This window comes from Bos indicus, chromosome 16 (assembly GCF_029378745.1).
Source record: "Bos indicus isolate NIAB-ARS_2022 breed Sahiwal x Tharparkar chromosome 16, NIAB-ARS_B.indTharparkar_mat_pri_1.0, whole genome shotgun sequence".
In the NCBI taxonomy this organism is placed as follows: Eukaryota; Metazoa; Chordata; class Mammalia; order Artiodactyla; family Bovidae; genus Bos; species Bos indicus.
This window is the reverse complement of record NC_091775.1, coordinates 73,446,892-73,467,609: the sequence shown is the minus strand read 5'-3', so window position 1 is coordinate 73,467,609 and position 20,718 is coordinate 73,446,892. Positions and strand designations below refer to the sequence as shown.

Below are 20,718 nucleotides of genomic sequence, written 5' to 3'. Positions count from 1 at the left end.
GCAGAAGAGTTAAAGGCACCAGGCAGAGAAGCGGGGCTCCGTGTGAGCCTCCCCTCCACGTGGTCCGAGGCCCAGCACCGCTTCGGAGCGCAGGCGGCCGAGCACACCCAGAGCCACACAGCCCTGGGCTCCAAGCGCGACTTGGTGACCCCTTAGCTTTCAGACCTTGAGAAGGTTGCTCTGCCTCTCTGAGCCTTGGTTTCCCTTTCCGTGAAGTGGGGCTGATGATACCCCTTGAGAGGGTGGTTGTGAGGCTGTGGCATGCCTCCGCAAAGGCCCTGGTGACCCGTAAACGCTCAGTGCTCGTCTGTCCCCTTGCTCAGCGTGTGAACCACTGGTGGGGCCCTCTGCAGAGTCAGCCCTCTGAGAGGCCCCCGGAACAGGGGGCCCAGAGGCTGGCTCTTGGACCAGCAGCGTCCACGTCACCAGGGATCCTGGTAGAAACGCAGATCTCAGGCCTGCCCAGGCGTCCTGGATCACAACCTCTGGGGGACGGGACCGTGCATTCTAACACTGAGAACCAGTTCTAGGATTTCACATGTCAGTTTTGAACAAATTAGAACCATGTAGTTCTTTTTCATGAGAGGGTGTGAAAGAAGCAGTTGATTTTGTTTTGTTTTTGGAAAAATACCGAGGCCTCCAAAGCTGGGTTTGAGGCCCAGGTTTGTAAATTACATGAAGGTAAGAAATGGTTCCTCTAGCCCTAGAGTAGGAAGAGCCTGTTCTTCAGACCTCCTGTCCATATTCCCACGGGTTTGAAAACAGACCTGGCAGCTTACAGGCTCGGAAGCCTGGGCAGCTGTGGTCCTGCTGGGCATCTTTCAATAAGGTAGCCCGTGGACAGGGAAAGGCTCCTGCCCTGTAGATGTATCAGATGAAAGCTCTAAATTGAGCTGTGAAGGAAGGTCTGAAAGTGCAGGACCATTTGATGAACTGCTCCACAATCTCTCTAGGCCGGGGCTACCGAAATAAAACTACCAAAGTCCCTTATTATTTCTCCCCCATCAGATCTGAGTGTTGTTAAACATCAAGTGCTGTCAGGAGCGGGCTGTTTTAATGAAGACAGCACATAAAGTCCTTCTGAATAATTAATGAAATGGGGGTAGCTGAAGCCAGTACATGGTGCAGAGTGCCCTGCTGTTTCTCAGATCCTGAGCCAGCCCCCGGGAACCAGTCTGATGTAGGAGCTCATTCTCAAAGGGAAAAACAGCCCCCACTGTTCTCAGAGTAGAAAATGGCACCAAGGCAGACCCATATATATATGTGTACACACACATAAACACATAGGGTGTGGGGCTGGGGTTCACAGTATCTACTAGATGGAAAGGCACAGGTGCAAGCCAGTCAGCTCAAAGAGATGGTGACCGTATTTGAGGCAGTTGAACTGAGGTGGACGAGCCTGGAGCCTGTTACACAGAGCGAAGTCAGTCAGAGAAAAACCAGTATTGTTTATTAACACATATATATGGAATCTAGGAAAATGGTACCGATGAACCTGTTTGCAGGGCAGAAACAGAGACACAGACGTGAAAAACAGACTTGTGGACACAGTGAGGGAAGCAGAGGGCGGGATGAACTGAGAGAGTCGCACTGAAATACACACACCACCGTGTGTAAAGCAGATAGCCAGTGGGAAGCTGCATTATGACAGGGAGCTCAGCCTGGTGCTCTGTGATGACCCAGAGGGGTGGGATGCGGAGGTGGGAGGGAGGCTCAAGAGCCAGGGCATGTATGTATACTTACGGCTGATTTCACATTGTTGTACGGCGGAAACTAATACAACATTACAAAGAAATTATCCTCCAATTAAAAAAAAAGATGGTGACCAAGTGCTAGAGCAGTTCCTGGTGTCCCCGACAGAACCAGCTTTTCCCCTTTTCAATGTTATAGCCGAGAACAGGTCCTGAGGGGACCCTGGGACCATGGCTTTTACTATTAGGAGTAGCCCTTCTGTCTGTTAACATACGGTACACAGTCTCTGTGACACACACCAACTGGCGTCAGTCCCGAGGGTGCTGTCTGAGGCAGTGGGCAGGGTCAGTGAGAGGGAATATATTCTTTGGCCTCAAAATCCATCAGTCACCACATCCTGTGACTGTTCTGCAGCATCTCTGAAAGTCACCTCTGCATTCCATTTCTCTGTTGGGTATCCTCCAAGCCTGCCCACTCACAAAGGCCCTCTGTGGAGGCAGAAAACCCTCAATCTCACATCCAGGATGGTGATGTGGGATGTTGTATGTGCACCTGCATCCCAGGGATATACGGATGGATATGTTGGTGGTCCTTGCTGATTGGGGCCACCACAGTTGTGTTCTCGGCTCTGGCCAAGGCAAGCTTGTCTGGGAGGTGAGAGCCATCTTCCTTTGTAGCATGACGGCACTCAAGATGGGAAACTCGTCTTTTCCCTGTCTTAGAATGGCTGAGAGTCAGTGGATGACATTGCTGCTTCATGGGGCCAGAAAGTGAGAGTCTATTTGTCCAGCTATAGGGACCCAAGAACCAAGCAGAGAGGGTCACGATGTTCCTCATCCCTCAGGAGAACCAGCAAAGTAATGACTGAGCACTGGATGAGCAGGAGGGGCATCAGACAGCAGGGTGTCAGAGCCTCTGGCTAGAGAACTTGCCTGAGTAGATGAAGGGAGGAAGCTCTGTTCAGTTCTGTTCAGTCGCTCAGTCAGATCCGACTCTTTGCAACCCCATGGACTGCTGCAGGCCAGGCCTCCCTGTCCATCACCAACTCCCAGAGCTTGCTCAAACTCACGTCCATTGAATCAGTAATGCCATCCAACCATCTCTTCCTCTGTCGTCCGTTTCTCCTCCTGCCTTAAATCTTTCCCAGCCTCAGGGTCTTTTCCAATGAGTCAGTTCTTTGCATCAGGTGGCCAAAGTATTGGAGTTTCAGCTTCAACATCAGTCCTTCCAATGAATATTTAGGACTGATTTCCTTTAGGATAGACTGGTTGGATCTCCTTGTAGTCCAAGGGACTCTCAGGAGTCTTCTCCAGCACCACAGTTCAAAAGCATCAATTCTTCTGCACTCAGCTTTCTTTATGGTCCAACTCTCACATCCATACATGACTACTGGAGAAACCATAGCTTTGACTAGACAGACCTTTGTTGGCAGAGTAATGTCTCTGCTTTTTAATATGCTGTCTAGGTTGGTCATAGCTTTTCTTCCAAGGAGCAAGCGTCTTTTAATTTCATGGCTGACTGAACTGAACTGAACTGAAATGATAGATAATTGTAGGTAAAGCTAAAGGACAGACTCAGGTCCTTCAAACTGTTCTCCAAGCAGGATTCAACCAGACCACCTGGGCTTGGGTTGTGGTCTCTGGACCCTTTTGAGGCAATAGAGCTTCAAGCAAGAATATTAGTATAGGTGAGTAATTTCTATCTCATAGTGTTGTGCAAATTCACCAAGTTTGTGTATTCTTTGTAAACTGAATAGCAGATTGCATATTCTTTGTAAACTACTCACGTGTGGACAGAGACTAGGGTTCTGGTTGACTGAAAGGAAGGATGAGAAGAAAGCATCACTGCAGTTTGTTCATATTCTGCTCACCAGCCTTTTTCTTCTAAAAATGGTCAGCAGTGGGGTGGGCTTTGAAAAGACCTCGTTAGAGCCAAGATGGCGGCCACAGGCTCAGCAGTGTTGCCTGACCTGACAGCGGAGCGAACCTTCGATGGGGTAAGTGATAGCTCATTCAGCAGCTCAGCTAACTCCTCTCCCAGTAGGAAGGATTGATTTCTTCCCCCGGATAGGGATAGGGATTTGTGCTGATTCAGCAGCTGAATGAATCTGCATGGATAAGAGAGTTTCTCTGGTCATCTTTCTCAGAGGGTCCGGTAGAAGAAAGAACGACTAGGGCAGCCGGTGTTCAGTCCCACATGTGGCAAGTTCTGCTCCTGGGGGCGGTGAGGGAGTAAAGACTCAGCATCGTGTAAAAATGAACTGCATCTTCCTACTATTTGAATTTCAATACCTTGGGCATAGATAGCCTAGGAGATTGCAGCATAGCACTGCAAGTCTGCGATTTGCTGATGTTCCAAAAACACCTTTAGAATGGCAAAACTTTATTGAGAAATAATCTGTGCACAATAAAATATATCCATTTAATGTATTTTCCAGTTGTATATACACTGAAAAGCAGTCCCATAATCAAGGTGCTCAACATCTTTGTTATCCCCAAAGACTCCTAGAGCCCCTTTGTGGTCTGATTCTCCCTCTGCTCCAGCCCCAGGCCACCACCGACATGCTTTTTGTTACTATAAATCAGTTTGCACTTCACACAAATAGAATAATATCACATGTGTTATTTTGTTGATGTCTTCTTTCACTCAGGATACATTTTTTATTGTGGTAAATAATATATAACATAAAAGTTACCATTGTGATAATTTTTAGTCTACAGTTCAGTGGTGCAGCCACATTGTTATGCAGCCACCATCCATATTCCCCTCGCAAAACTAAAACTCTGTAACCATTTAACACGAACTCCCCTCTCCTCTCAACCCCTGGCAACCACCATTGTGTTGTTTGTCTCTGTCGATTTGACTACTCTAGGTGCTTCAGATCGGTGGAAATCTTGCCGTATTTGTCCCTTTGTGCCTGGCTTATTTCATTTACTGTGTCTTCAGGGTTCATCCATGTCGTAGCCAGTGTCAGAATTCCCTTTTTATAGCTGATTAATATTGAACCATGGATATAGACCGCGTTTTGTGTACCCATTCATCTTGCAGTAGACGCTGGGTTGCTTCTACCTTTGTGCCGCCGTGAACTTGGGTGTAGGAATCTCTCTTCTGGTTCTTGCTTTGAATTCTTTGGGGCATGTGTGTGGTAATTCTACGCTTGACTTTTGGGGGAACCTCCATACTCTTTTTCCATAGTGGCTGCACCATTCTACCATGTTACTTTTTAAACAAAGTTTTGCCTTAGACCTGCACCTTGTTCTGATTATCCCTTTCCATTCCAGAAAACCAATTAGACATATCCTTTGACTTCCTGTAGCCCTGCACGATAATGGTCTTTTCCTTCAGTATCCTGAGCCTCTGCCTTTCCAGTCCTTCATACTGATGTAATTGCTCAGAGAATGGCTCAGCCTTAATAACCTCAAGTGAAATCGCACGGCTCACTTTCTATTAGCTACAGCCATTCCCCTCTGTGTCCTACCTGTCCCTCATTAGCTGCAGTTATTATGCAACCTGCCAGTATCCTGTGAGCAATATCAGGATACAGCCGCCCACATCCTGTTAACTCCTTCTGTTACACCCCTGCCTTGGTCCTCTTCATTGAATCTGTTATGCTATATATACATCCTACTTATGCATGTAGCTGTAACTTAAATAATCTGGCCTGTTCACTATCCCCCAATCTTTTGCAACCATCATCTGACATCCTGTTTGTAACATCTTCACTGCTGACTCACTGTTCCCTTGTTGATAAGTCCAGGTAACAAAAGCCCACCAGGCAGCTGCACACATCGATTCTGGGGGCCCAGCTCTGAATGTACAGTGTGTGCAGGGGGCCTTAGTGTAGGATCTTTTCCTCTGAGCAGTGCGGTACAGCCCACCAGTCATCTTAATGGAGAGAGAGAGATTGAGTGTGTGTGTGTGCATGCATGTGTTTGAGGATGTAGGGATAAGGGAGTTTTCCAGACACACAGGATTGGAAAGCTGGTAAGAAGGGACAACATGGAAGAAGACTACTTACTGGGGAAAGGTGAGGGGGTGAGAGGACTGCGGGATGGTGTCAGTGTTCGCTTGGTGGGACAGAGCCCTTTTTGATGCCACATTTTCCATTCATGGTTGACAAGTCCGGATGACTGTGCGGCACAGCAGCCCTTGGCATGTCACCAAAATGGCCGCCCACCCCAGGTTCTTTTCAGTTTTATGATCCTGTGCTTATCTAAGCTCGGATGAAGGGGGGCTCTGCCCCTAGCACGCCCCCTACACTTGGGCCAGACCTGCTTGGTTAGCAGCTGCTGCAGGTGAAGACCTCGTTCCTTCAGGTGAGCACAGAGGAAGACGTTCACATCTAGAACAGGGCCAGGCCCACAGCAGAGGCCCGTAAAGTGTTGGTTGAATGCGGTGGAAGGGCGACTTGTGCAATCTGTCTTTGCCCTGTCATCACCGATCTTAACTCCTGAGGTCAGGAAAGGAGAATGGGTTCTTGGCAGCCATCTGGCACACACTGGGGTGACTGGCTGTAGGCACATGCATGTGATAAAAAGACTAATGAGCTGTGTGGACATAAGAGAGTTCCCAGGAAATCCTTTGTGTTTCTGAAACACTTTTTTAAAACGCTACCAAATCTGTGACCTTCTTTGATTCCATATGCTTTCCTGTATGTTGGGCCTCCCGTTGTGTGGATGGAGAAGCTGAGATGGTGCTGGGGTCTCCGAGCAGAGTCGGGACTGCGGCCATCTCGCTGCCTCTCTGCCTTGCACACAGTGACGTGAGGGGGGATTTCCAGGGCCCAGCGGTGGTCCAGACTGAACTCACCTCTAGTTAGGGCTCCCTACACTTGTGTAGGCTGGGCAGAAGCTTCCATGCGATGTCCCCTGACAGCCATAGGGCCAAGCACAGCTGTGCATCAGTCGCCACACCCCAGCTTTGTGTAAGTGAAACTGCTTTGTTCTCCCGCCTCTGCAGCCAGTCTCTGGCTCCTGTGTTTACCAAACACCTGCTGATGCCTCTCCCTACACACAGCTGAAGTCCGGGTCTGCCTTCTGTACCTGAAGCTCCCCCCCCACCTCTTCCTGCTCCCTGAGGTTACTGAGGACCAGGTGTAACAGGTCCCCTGACATGTGGGTCTGTGCCACGGCGGTGACAGATCTGAGGGCCTCCAAGCAGGATGGGTCCATCTTGAGGCTGAAAAAAGTACCTGGTTGTCCTGGGCTTCTGTGTGCTTGTGGATGGTGTGCGATTCAATGGTCAACGTATATTTTGCAATTTACTATGGGTCTCGTGGACTTTTCATCTTTTTTGGTTATTAAATGCTTTAGTCTTCTAAATATGTATTCTTCAAAAGCTTGTCCTGTTTCTAAACATCGTTTGTGTGTATGATAGGGCTCCCCTCATTTTATGGTGACCCAAGTGGGCATGTAGGGGTCCACTTGCTGCTGTTCCAGTTTGAACACCATGAGGTGATCTAGGAGACGTGTGTCTTAATGCCTAAACTGAGGCCCATGCTGTTTCTTAGGCAGCCTTCTCTAGTGGGGACGGTTTGCACCAGTCCTACCCCAGGTCCTACCCCAGGCTTGTCTAACCGCTCTCCCGTCTCTGTCGCCCTCCTGCAGGCTGGCCGTGGGTGACCCTGTCTGTCCTGGGATTCCTGTACTGCTACTCGCATGTGGGCATTGCCTGGGCCCACACTTACTCTGGTCACTGACGGCGCCGGGCCCAGGTCTGCCCTTGTCACTGGTTTCCAGGGCACGTGGTGCTCCACCCGCACCTCGAACCTCAAGGTAACCTCCAGGGGACCTGCTCATCTTTTGTTGAAGTTACCTCACTCCAGGACTGGAAACTTGAGCTCTCGTAACTTTGGGAACTTAGAGATCCTCTTCCCAGCCTCCTCCTTTGCCTCTAGAGTAAGCTGGACCCCAAGCAGTAAAACGTCTTGCCTAGCTGTAGACGGTGATGTTGTGGTCCAGACCCCACATTCTTTCTCCTTTACCAAGAATTAAATGCAATAGACGTTTCTTGATCGAGGCATATAAATTCTGATTAGTGATAGGCCTGTCTTCCACTGGGCAGTGTTTCTGAAACGTGTTGGGTCAGCGGCATTTAAGTGACTCCTTCCCTGCTTCCTGCAGTGCACTTTGTAGAGCCAGCACTGAGAGTCGCATCACATTTAGCTCCTCGGCAGGGGCGTGACAAAGCCGCAGCTGTGTTGCCGACTACTGGGTCCAAGGAGATCGAATATAGACGTCAGTACCTAAGGAGGGCTGCTACTTGAGTTCATCATTCATCAGGGTGATCGCCATTTGGTTGCTTGTTCCCTAGATTTGCAGGAAGTATAAACAGAGGAGTTCCTCTACCTGACAGTTAATTATTTCCTAGTAAAGAAGTATAATTAAAAAACAAAGAAAACAAACAGGGAGTGGTGTATGACAGACAGGTGCTATGGGGCAAGTCAAAGAGGGTAAAGAGGACTTCCTGTGGTCTCTCCCTCTCCACGCAAGTCCCGACAGCCCTCTCCCCCTGAGTGGTTCACACTCGGTGGTTTACCGTCAGAGGTTGATGCTGTTTGTTTCCAATAAAATGGAGCCCTTTCTACCATACAGACACTTCATATTTTTGTAAAATTGTCTTGAATATTTTTTGAAGAAAATGTTTAAAGTCGAAACACGCTTACTTAATTCTGAATTATTCACTCTTCTGGAAGGATGCTAATAGGCCGCTAATGGCCTCAAGTGGTAGATAATTCAGAATACTTCCATTTGGCTTTGCTTTTTCCTTTTCTGAGGGGGTAGAGGGCAAGTGAAGCAGCTTTAAAATTTGAATCCATAGTGTACCCAATTATGGGAGAACAGAACAACATCTCAAGCACATGAATTAATTGTCATTGAGTAGAAGGTGCATGCGGACCTGGTCTGTCCCCACCTTCTCCCGTTAGTCATTTGGTATTATCCTTGTGTCCTGGCTGCGGTTATTAGCTCAATGAGATTTAAACTCCCGGAGTGCAGGACCCGTCATTTTGCTGGCGTCCTTTCTTCGTGGCCACTCTGCTTGGAGGCGAGTGGGGAGGGGACCAGATGTGGGTGGCAGAGGGTAGGCACACTCCGTGTTACCTGCAGCAAAGGACAGAGGCTGGAGGGGGGCAGGCAGACCAGGGCAACAGCAGCCTTGGCAGCTGGCCTGATAAAGGAGGAGGAGACACAGGCTGGCAAGTCCTTGTGCTTGGAAGTTTCCAGGAGGAGATGAGGTTGAGGAAGGGTGAGCAGTCAGATGAATACAGTAAAACTTCAGGGACTCTTAACACTAATTCAAGATTTGTCATCAGCCAGAGGGCTTTTAGCTGAAGTTTACAGAGGAACAAAATCGTGTGAAGATAATTGCAGGGAAATGTCTAATGTATGGGGTTCCCAGGTGGTGAAGTGGTAAAGGATCCTTCTGCCAGTGCAGGAGATGCTAAGAGACGTGTGTCCAACCCCTGGGTCGGGAAAGTCTTCTGGAGGAGGGCATGGCAACCCACTCCAGTGTTCTTGCCTGGAGAATCCCATGGACAGAGGAGCCCGGCGGACTGTATTGCCTGGGGTTGCAAAGAGTCAGACACAACTGAGCATGCACACACACATCTAGTATATGTGTGTATATAAATATATAAATAGTATATATTTATATATGTGTTTAGTCGCTCAGTTGTATCCAATTTTTTGTCACCCCACAAACTGTAGCCCGCCAGGCTCCTCTGTTCATGGGATTCTCCAGGCAAGAATACTAGAGTGGATAGCCATTCTCTTCTCCAGGGCATCTTCCTGACCCAGGGATCAAACCTGGGTATCCTGCTTTGCAGGCAGATTCTTTACCATTTGAGCTATAGGGAAGTTCTTATAAGTAATGCAAAATATTTTCAACTCTTTGGAGATGCCATTTTTATAAAAACAAATAGGCTTATTTACTCATTAAACTATACTGGAAGAATAAGTGAATATATTTGAAAGTAATAATCCTGAATTTCTTTTAAGCTATTGTATGATTGAGTGGTTCTCAGGAATGAGTACATGATTATTGTGTTTAGCTATATATTTGAGGCCTAATTAACCAATATGTGAATAACCATCCAGGACCACTGTTATCTTAACCTCTTGCTTTTCTCCCACTGTAATATAAAAATGATAATGTCTGTTTCCATGCATATGAACTCAAATTCTTGGAGCTGCTTTAAATGAAGGACTCCTGAGGTGTCTGAGCAGACAGAGCAGTCCCAGCTGAAGAACATCTGAGGTGTCACTTTCCATACTTATCAGCCCTGGGCAACTTCCAGCACAGGACAGGGACAGTTCCCAAGGTCACTTCTAGCCCCAGGATCCTCTGACTCGCTCCAGGCATGATTGCCATGATGATTTCCAAGGAGGCAAGGAACACATCGGAAGGACAGCCAAATGTTGGTCATCTTGACTAATTCCTGGGACCGTGCAAGAAGACGGAAAAGTATTTGTTTCCTCAGATTAATTTATTTGAAAAGTGACAGCAGAAACCCTTTGTTCTTAATAGTAAAGACTGTAGACTTAGAAAATAAACCAATCATATATACTATGGTACAATCTATATATTGGGAGAATGGTAATTTAGTGGGAGTTTCCCCTTAGAGAAAGAGCCTACTCATTGCTTCTTTATTTAAACTACTGATTGACTAAGGAGTATAAGAAATTAATACAATGAATTTCTTTTCTAGCAAATGTCCCAGAACATATCCATACAAAAGGGCCAACTACTGAGAAGCCAGATTATCTCAATGCTGCTGGCCTTTCTCAGTGCGTGTTGAGATGCCTCTCTGAAGCCTTTCTTCATTGAAATTGTTATATTTTTGGAACAAGCCAGCAAAATTCCTTTTTTTTTTTTAGTCATTGAAACCCATTTGGCATCCAAAATGTAACATCTAGTACTTGGCTCTGTGTTACTTAGTCCTTGTGACTAATTATAAAAACCATATTTACAGAGAAAGATGTACTCTTTAGAGCACCTCAGTGGTGAAAAACAATAGTTAGTGCTTTATTAGGTGAAACTTTTGAAATGAGCATCAGTCATTTGGAACTTTAAAAAAGCCATCACCCTTAGTTTTATTATGCTTTCCTGCAGTGTTAAAAAAAAAGGGGGGGGGGGATGTAGAGAAAGTCACTAAAAATACTAGATTTATACTGCAGCCCAGTGAAATCAAGCAGAGGCCTGAATGTGGCTTGTGGATCACAAATTCCTCATCCCTGAGGTAAGTTCTCCCGTCTATCAATAGAAAAGCGCCGTTTGTGAAGTGCGGTCCATTGGTGTGAAATATGGGCTCCTGTTGGCAGTGTCGTGGAGGATTGTGCTGTGAGCAGGAGGCGATGTCTGTTAAAACCACAGCAGAGCTGCATCGGTGCTGGTGTACAGCACTACCGTAGGGGCAGGCAGCTCTCTACCGTCATCGCTTCTGAGACCGTCAGTGAATAAAGCACAGGTCGGAACTCACATTGTTGGCACTCTTTCCAGAAAGACTCGGTTTTTTGACAGTGTGTTTTAAAAGGCAGCAAAGCCTGAACATACAGATTGCAATCCAAACTGTTCAGGATTAAAGCGTTCAGCTCTAGGTGGGAGGTCAGCTTCAGCTCTGTGTTCAGTACTGTTTGTGCCACAACTGCCCAGCGATGCCAGGTTTGGAAGGCATCTGTGTGTCTCCTAGCATTGATAGCTCTATTTCAAGATCATATGGCAAAGCACCTTCACAGCCATTCCCTCACTGTGCAGAACTCACACAATCTTGGTGTCTCTAGAATTTTAAAATGCTCCAAAAACCACAGTCATAGGTGCTGTCCAAATTAGAGGTCCCAAGGCTTTTGAAAAGGTCTATGAAAGTACCACCTAGTTCTTTTATCTTAGGTAATTCACCTAATTCAGTGCCTGGAAGTTTATACAAGGAAAGGCAAAAGCAATCATGTATGATCATTATAAAATAGTTTATTTACCATAATAAATAAAATTAAACTTTTTTTTTCTTTTTACAAATATCACTTGTGCTTATTTAAAAATGTTGAGAAGGGAATATCATGGTGGGGCCACCCGTTCCTCTTCATGTCCCCGGGTTGCAGTCAGACAGCAGAGTTTTGGCAGCGTCCTCAGTTGACCACAAAGATAGTATCAGCTCATTTGCACTTCTGTTGATTCATGCTCCTTTGGGCTAAATGACAGATACAAAGGAAGAAGAGAAATCCAATGGAGGATTTGGCAGGACTCAATGGCAAGAGTGTTAATACAAGGAGGAGTCCCAAAATGACGAACCGCTCGTGAGCAGACGTGTCCTCAAAGGACTGGCGAAATGTGGGACGGTCTCTGACGGATGCACACACACAGTGTCTGAATAGTGAGAGTGAATTCATTGGGGGGGGAGGGGGTGCATCTTTCTTCATATAAAAGCAGTTCATATCCTGATAACAAGATCCATGAACATCTCCTTGAATGACTAGTGGATCTGTTGGCTGACTCTGAAGTCACAGATAAAAAGATAGTGGCTCCAAGAAACACTTCCTGGTGGGTAGTGGGGGAGGGCACCCACCGGTCTGGTACCTGTGGGGTAGTCAGGTCCAGTTCTAGAGGTTCCAGAATAAGTCCAATAGGCTCACGTGAGAATGAAGTAAGTTTCATTTGAAACTAAGTTAAGCTGGAGGCACAGTCAGTTGAAACATCTCAACATGAACACCCTGGGTGCTGTCTCTGATGGCTGCGGTTCGTGCTGGGGGGACGCTGAGATCTCATCCAGTTAGAGGGCACGAGAGCTGGTGAAGGTCATTTTTATTGACGCGAGCGAGAAGGCAGTGCAGTGACGGAGTGACAGAGGAGAGGCCGTGTAGGGGGCCTGAGCAGGCCCTCGGGGGTCTCCTCTTTAAGCAACACTATGTGAGGAGGGGGGAGAGGGAAGAGTGTTGGCAGCGCCATCACGGTTGGAGTTCCATTCAAGGGTCTTAAGGCTAAACATCTGTAGAGCAAAACACAGTACAGTCTGTTCATCAAACACATGTCAACTCATATGGCCGCTAGGGCTCCAGAAATTTCCCAGAGGGCACCTGTGCCATCTGGTGGTGAATGCAGCAAGGGTTTCTGAGGCTCCTTCCTACACCTGCCTGGGGCTTCTAAGGCATTCGTTTCCTCCCTACCCAGGTTTGGGTGCAAAGTTTAACAGCTAGCTTAACACTTTCACCTTCCACTTACCGATCCAGGAGAGGCCGGTCACTGGATGGAGTGGTGTGATGGAGGGTGTTTTTACTTTGAGCTGGCTGAAAAAGGATTCCAGGAAAGGGCCCTGCTGTTTGGCCACAGGACGCGCTGTGTGTCATAGCACTTAGGATGATCTAGAAGGCTGAAGGTAAAACAAGCCCAGGGATTGGATAACAAGAATTGGAAGCAGCATTGAAACACGTGGGCCCATGTGGCTGGGGCATTTTTGGAAACCACTGGTTTCCGACTACTGGCTACAAACTCGGTGCACACAGGTTTAATCTGAGGTCCGGAATAGAAAGGAAGGTCTCAGAAAGAATCAAGCCCCGGAGGATGTGAAGGTGAGGGAGGGGGATGGGTGACGCTGGAGCTACAATGACTGTGCACCAGACCGGGGCTTCTCAACCAGGTGGCTGCGTCCCGCTGCCTCCTACAGGAATCTGGTCCTACCCGGAGGAGGAGGCTGTGCGGGTATATGGAACAGCAACACTCATTGCTGGAGACGATGCCCTCCGCCAAGAATGCGCATTCCATCTTGCTGACCATCTTAGTCACAGACTCAACCCTCACCCCCACCTCCGTCAGCAGGGAGGGAGGGGTACGGGCAGGGCCTCCTCCTTCAAAGCGTGTCAAGGATACTCCCTATGAATGACATCCAAAGTAAGGAACTGATGATGTAAAAGATCAGGTAACCAGCAATTCCTGGGCAGTGGTATAAAGACACCATGTCGCCTTCCCTCAAAAAGGAGAAAAACAGCTCAGGTTAGTCTACATCCCTCAGCATCACTTTTCTATACTCTAAAGGTTGGGTCCAATACCCAGTTTTTGTTTTCCCTAATCTCTCTTTGGCCACCAGATAATGGTTTATAGTGGAAGGTTGAGTTGGTGGTATCTGAAGCTTGTGGTCCTCGCTTGGGAAGCCAGAGTAGCATCTGGGCAAAGGTAGGTAGTAAGCACAAAGCAGCCTGTGGCCAAGTGCGTGTCAGAAAAGTACAAGTAAAGGTTTGGCTCATTAAAAAAAATTTTTTTTCCAGAGAGAATCATTATAGCAAAAATCCCACAAATCCTTAAATGGAGAAGAGTAAAAGCATACACAGCCCTACCTGTGTTGCTCTGTCACCCCCAGGAGCATGGGTTGTGGGCCCTGTGACCCCCAGACGAGTGGATCCAGGCTTCTCACCATGAGCTCAGTTTGAATCCTAGGAGTTGATCAAGCAATATATTCACGAAGCATTATTTTTCTCTCCAATCAGGTCTGGACTTCAAAGCCTCACACACGAGCATCCTTGCCCCTCAGGCAAAGCTGGAGGGAAGAGCCGACTGGGTCCTGGGCAGGGGCTTCTGAAGCTGGGTGTTGGTGTTGTCAGGGCCCTCATCCTGCCTTCCCTGCTGGCTCAGATGGTAAAAAATCTGCCTGCAATGCAGGAGACCCAGGTTCAATCCCTGGGAGAAGGAAATGGCAACCCACTCCAGTACTCTTGCCTGGAGAATCCCATGGACAGAGGAGCCTGATGGGCTACAGTCCATGCGGTTGCAAAGAGTCGGGCACGACTGAGTGACGAACACTTTCACTTTTCCCCTGCCTTACAAGTGGTAAGTCCTAACCTTGGGGAGCAGGTTGGGAGGCATGTTTAAGGAATGGCAAACTGGAACATTTCAGGGACAGCTGGCAGATGTGATTCCAGGCTCGGCCCCAAGGACTAGTTGGCAGCTTCTCAAAGAGGCTGAAAGCCCCACGGCTTACCCAGAATCATTAACAGTCATGACTCTCGGCCCTGAGGAATTTAACTCCCCCCATCTGTTTGCTGCCATCTGAGGCCAAATCCAGTAATGTCTCAGAAAGCCTGGGGGCACCCATGTAAACCTCCTGAGAGAAGCTGAACAAGTGTGTATGGCCCCTGAGGAAGGACCCTCACCTGGACCTCAGTCTCTGCTCTCCAGGGCAGTCTGTGCCAAGCCAGAAGCCGGGTGAGTACAGCCCCATTCCACAGGGACAACTTAGGTCCGAGTCCTGGGTCAGGCCGTGGCCACTGAGCGGGACTGCAGGGGGAGGTGGGCCCAGACAGGCGGCTTTCAGAAACGCTGGACACCCTTGGGGCGGCAGGTTCCCCTTGGCAAGGAGGGAAATCACCATTGGGACCTAGCCTCTATCTCTGCTGCAAAGCAATGCCAGCAACACACAGGACTGCCCCAGGGCAATGCGTGCAAAAGGTGAGCGCCCTGGATGATCCCATGCCCACTCACAGTCCAGATCACTTGCCCTCCTAACTCTGCTCTCTCCAAGCTGAGTTTTCTGAACTTCCAAACTTGCTTATCAATTTTTAGGGTCCTGATGATCCCTCTTTCCTTTCTCAGATGCCCCTGAAAGGAGCCCAAGCATAGGAACAAACGTGACCCCAGGTGACTGAGGCAGTGCAGTGTTCTCTAAGCATCATAGTTTAGGGACGTGGATAGCCCATAGCTGGCTCCATGATCATCGTTCAAAGCTTGGACCTTCCTCATAGACCACAGCTCCACAGTCACCTCTCTGTCACTTGACAGAGACAATCTGGAAACACCTGCCTCTTTCTCTCTTCTCTCCTGAAGCAAGTACAGTCATAGACCTGCAGTCTCTGGTTTCTTTCCAAGTCCTACTGACTTTCATATGAGATAAAAAGATTAGCTTTAAAATAAGGCCAAGCATGGCTCCCGAGTGTCCTATAAATGAACCCATGCAGTGGACAAAATACAAACTTCTCTAGGGGCAGTCCCAGTGAGAATCATCATATAAACATTGCTCTTGTTACAATCATTTTACTGAGGTTTTGTGTGTGAGTGTCTATGTGTCTATTTTGCTAATAAAGCAAATCCGGGCTCATCACCCTTCCTGCCGATGCCCCGTACCCTGAGGAATGCCACAGGAACACTTAGGAAGAGGTCAAGAAAGAAAAGAAGCAAAGGGCCTGTGTGATGTGGCCAGTGGCATGGAGCCAGGCCAGAGAGTCATCTGGAGCCCACAGGGCCCTCCCCTTCTGCGCTCCCTTAGCAGCTAAGGGCTGCAGATCACAGCCCAGAGAGTCTCTGGCTCCCCACCGCCAGTCTCCAGTTCTTGGCTTATCTCTTTGGGGAAAACAGACCTGAAGATTCCCGGCTCTAAGTGTCTAGAGGAGGCACCCAAAGCCATCTCAGCTGCTTTTCAGCCTTAACTGTTCGAGACAGGAAGTCAAGAGGCTCTGCCCTCCCTCAAGCTCCCCTTGTCCCAAGCTTGTTACAAATGACGACGGTACAAAAATAGACGGTGACATCAGACAGAGGCTGTCCAAGGACAGGGAACGCTGGGAACTCCCTGTGCCCACCGCAGTCTCTGGGGTTCTTGGCAGAGAAGCCCAGTGTGCTAGTACACACGAGGGGTCCTTGCTGCTGTCCCACCCATCCCCAGCAGCTGCTGTTTCTTTCCTGGTAGTTTTCATGTTGTTACAAATATCATGGCAGTAAGAAAAAATTAAAAATGAAGGAAAATACCCTTTAGACGGCATGCCCCCCTCTTCCAAAATTCTGCAGAGAGAGTTCAGACGCAGCTCCCATCTCGCAGGGTCGGGGTGCATGCCTCTCCCCAGAGAGAGCGAGCCGAAGTGACTGGTCCCGCTTGTGTTTTCTGTTGGGAAAAGCCTACTTTGAAGGTTGTTGGTCATGTAGGTGTGTGTGTGGTGGTGTCTAGGGCAGGACGGTAGGTTTTTGTCATCTTGGATTTTTTTTCTTTTTTTTTTACAACAGACCTCTCAGCTTGCGCCAAAAATGTCTCTCTCTGACTCTGGGGACTGGGGCCTCGATATTTCAAATAGCTCCTGAGGCGACTGAGAGGATCTTCTGGAGGTTAATATCCTGAGTATCTCAGAGAGCTGTTTCTCAATGCTCGTCATCTTGGTGCTCAAGGCCTTGATGTCCTCCTTGAGCTCGTGCTTCACCTCCAGGACGGCGGCCTGCAGCGTCTGCTCGGGGATGGGGTAGAAGGAGTGCTTGACCTCCGCCAAGATGGGGCTCCGGTCCTGGGGGCTTCTGGCCTCGCCCACGTTGTCCAGACGCAGGTCGCTCTTGGTGATGCCGCTGTCGCACGAGTCCGTCTTCTTGAGTGTGGCCTCGCCGGCGGCCTTCGTCCTCTCGGGGAGCGTTTCCATGGACTCGGCCTTGGACACCTTGCTCCAGTCCTCAGCCTGCCCGCAGGCATCCTTGAAGCGGGCCCAGCCCTTGCGCTTGGCGCAGTCGGCCCCGCCGGCCTTGGGGCCCAGGCCCTCGGCCCCAGGCGCCTGCAGCCGGGCGTGATCCAGCCCCGCCGGGGCGGCGGCCGCCGGGAAGGCCACGGGCGTGGCAGGGCTCTCTCGGACGGTGACGACGCTGGCCTTCGCCAGGCCGTGGTGGCTGTGCTCGGTGAGGATGCTGCCCTTCTCCACGTCCAGGTCGTCCAAGTCCCGCCCGCCCCTCTCCGCGGCCAGCCTGGCTTCCTTCTGCTGGCGGAACCTCTGGAAGAGCCGCCGGACGGGGTGGTCGGGCGGCAGGATCAGGGGGGCCTCATTCTTCCGCTTCATGCGCTCCTCCTCCTCCCGTTTCACGTCACTGATCTTCCGGAACACGATCTGCGGGGAGACGCAGTACAAGCCATGTTAACCCAGCTGTGGCGCCAGACCACTTGACCTGCCTCTTGAGAAACCTGTATGCGGGTCAGAAAGCAACAGTTAGAACCGGACATGCAACAACTGACTGTTTCCAAATTGGGAAAGGAGTATGTCAATACTGTATATTGTCACCCTGCTTATTTAACTTATATGCAGAGTACATCATGTGAAATGCTGGGCTGGATGAAGCACAAGCTGGAATCAAGATTGCCGGGAGAAATATCAATAACCTCAGATATGTAGATGACACCACCCTATGGCTGAAAGTGAAGAGGAACTAAAGAGTCTCTTGATGAAAGTGAAAGAGGAGTGAAAAAGCTGGCTTAAAATTCAACATTCAAAAAAAACGAAGATCATAGCATCCGGTTCCATCACTTCATGTCAAATAGATGGGGAAACAATGAAAGCAGTGACAGACTTTCTTTTCTTGGGCTCCAAAATCACTGCAGATGGTGACTGCAGCCATGAAATTAAAAGATGCTTGCTCCTTGGAAGAAAAGCTATAACTAACCTAGACAGCATACTAAAAAGCAGAGACATCACTGATGACAAAGGTCCATCTGGCCAAAGCTGTGGTTTTTCTAGCAATCATGTACAGATGTGAGAGTTGGACCATAAAGAAAGCTGAGTGCTGAAGAATTGATGCTTTTGAACTGTGGTGCTGGAGAAGATTCTCAAGAGTCCCTTGAACTGCAAGGAGATCCAACCAGTCCACCCTAAAGGAGATCAGTCCTGGCTGTTCATTGGTAGGACTGATTTTGAAGCTGAAACTCCAATACTTTGGCCACCTGTGAAGTGCTAACTCACTGGAAAAGACCCTGATGCTGGGAAAGATTGAGGGCAGGAGGAGAAGGGGACGACAGAGGATGAGAAGGTTGGATGGCATGACTGACTCAATGGACATGAGTGTGAGCAAGCTCCTAGGAGACAGTGATGGACAGGGAAGCCTGGCGTGCTGCAGTCCATGGCGTCAGAGAGAGACAGGAATGGGCAACTGAACAACAGCACTGGTCCAGGCACCAGTGATGGGGTAAGTCTGGGTCCTCCCTAGCCAGACAGTCCTGCCGGTCCACAGGAATGCCTGACGTGTTGGGCATGGGAGGCCCATGCTGAATCCTGAACAGTGTAGATGGGGAGACAGGATGCCCCAGGACAGAGGTGGCTGCTGTGCCTCACTCATCTCTCTGGAGATCCCTCTGAAGGCTCACTGAGCAGTGGGGAGAGGCCTTAGTAGACAGTCTGGGAGCTGAACTGAATTGACACCCAGTTCTTCAGCTTGCAGGGCTTCCTGAGCAGTTGTTTTCAAGTTTGTCTGAGAAAGTAATCCTGCTGGGAGCTGAGGTGAGTCAGCACCCTTGACTGCCTCTCCTGGGTTGCATTTCAGGAGGGCCCAGCCCCTCTCAAGCCCCGACCAGACCCAGGGAAGCAGGGTCCCCACAGCACAGGGAGGGGAAAGACAGGCCTGGAGGGAGGTGAACCACCCGGAGTCCTGACAGCACAGAGGATGGGAGTCCAGCGGCTTAAAAGGGCTTAGACTGGGGAGTAAAAACATTTATAAAATGTCAGTTCTCAGTGGTTTGAGTAAATGTAGAGACTGAGGTATGAATCATAGCAAACTGTGGATAAACCAAAAGAGATTTTGGTTTTAATTGAATTTAGATATATGTCCCAAATCTGAAATACCCAGAGAAGGGTAGAAAGAAGACTCTGCCACTGACCGGCTGTGTGACCTTGGGCAAGTCACGTCCTTCCTTGGCTGGACCAGATCAACAGTTCTCAAATCTAGCTGCCCTTCAGAACCACGTGAAGGAGGAGGTGGTCTCTACTGAGGGAGACTTCCCCGTGGCAGGGTCAGAAACTGGCATTTGCAGGAAGCTCCCAGGTGATGCTGACCAGGCTCTCAGACTGGTCACGGCTGATGACTGGTGAGGTCACTGTGCTGTCCTCCGTATGTGCACCTGCTTATGCGTGAGTGTGGCCACACACCACCTCTGCACCCTCCTCCCCTCCTCCGTGATGCTGAGACTGAGCTGGGCACAGAGTGGGGTCATGGGAGAAGAGGAAGAATGACCCCAGTGAGGCCAGTGAGCCCCCGGCCCCTGAGGATGACTGAAAGGCGACTGACTGGCAGGCTCTGCAATCACTCATGCCACCTTTTTCCTCTGAAAAGGCTGGTTTGCTGTCTGGGGTGGAGGACACCAAGCCAAGCAAACATGTGCTGAGCACCTACTGTATTCAAGGCACATACCCATAACCATTCCATGACAGAGGAAGGCCAGGCCTTTTTGCCCAAAGCTGGAGTCTATGCTGGCACTGACTCAAGCCACTTAGAGGGACAGAGCAGCGTGGGGTCAGGAGGAAGGCCCACCCGAATGTCCCTAAAGGCCCTGGTGACGCTGTTTTCCTCATAGTTTCCTCAGCCACCAGCCCCCTCCACCAGTAGCCCTGCCTGGTTTTATGACAGAGCATAAAGCATGAAGATTAATGAACTTGACCATTTAAGAAACTGAAAACGCAGAAAAACAAGCTGAAGATGAAGAGATATGACAAGGCTTTTTGAAAAGGCTGCTTCTTAACCCCCTCAAGATGGCCACTTCTGTTTCCTGTGGAATCAAATGCTACATTTTTCTCTAGACAGCATCAGGAGCATATGGTCCATGCAGACGCGGAGTCTCAGAGGGTGCGGGGCTCCCCAGGAGACGGGGCCAGTCCAGGTCAGCAATCACTCCCTGCGCTGTGCCTGTGTGCTGCCGGCGCCTGGAGCTACAAGGGAGGAAAGCACAGCGCTGCCCTCAGAGGCAGACTCGCAGCTGAAGTACAAGGGGCTGAGTTTCCCCGAGCAGGGTCGGGGGGCACGGGGCGGGTGGAGTCACATGGAGTGATGGGCAGCATGAGCACAAGTTTTGGATCCCAGGCAGGCCTAGGACCATGGTCCTCAAGCTTCAGTTTCTTCATCTGTGAAAGCAGATAGCACTACTGGTTCCCTGGTGGCTCAGATGCAGAGAGTCTGCCTGCAATGCAGGAGACTAGGGTCGGGAAGATCCCCTGGAAAAGGAAATAGCATCCCACTCCAGTACTGCTGCCTGGAAATCCCATGGACAGAGGAGCCAGGCGGGCTACAGTCCACGGGGTTGCATAGAATCTGACATGACTGAGCAAC

The 20,718-nt window shown here is 49.4% G+C and overlaps 2 protein-coding genes across 7 annotated transcripts in view; one reads left to right on the top strand and one right to left on the bottom strand.

The window, feature by feature from the left end:
* Positions 1 to 8,293, top strand: part of HHAT (hedgehog acyltransferase) — a 352,855-nt gene extending 344,562 nt beyond the window's left edge. For all 6 annotated transcript variants that reach the window (XM_070768646.1, XM_070768650.1, XM_070768651.1 and 3 more), the window contains one exon: positions 7,299 to 8,293. In XM_070768646.1, coding sequence (XP_070624747.1) covers positions 7,299 to 7,390 — 92 coding nt within the window. In that variant the 3' untranslated portion in view covers positions 7,391 to 8,293. The remainder of the gene's footprint in view (positions 1 to 7,298) is intronic.
* A 3,344-nt stretch (positions 8,294 to 11,637) lies between these two features.
* KCNH1 (potassium voltage-gated channel subfamily H member 1) overlaps positions 11,638 to 20,718 on the bottom strand; it is a 441,878-nt gene continuing 432,797 nt past the window's right edge. Inside the window, exon 11 of the mRNA XM_070768644.1 lies at positions 11,638 to 17,519. Coding sequence (XP_070624745.1) covers positions 16,668 to 17,519 — 852 coding nt within the window. The 3' untranslated portion in view covers positions 11,638 to 16,667. The remainder of the gene's footprint in view (positions 17,520 to 20,718) is intronic.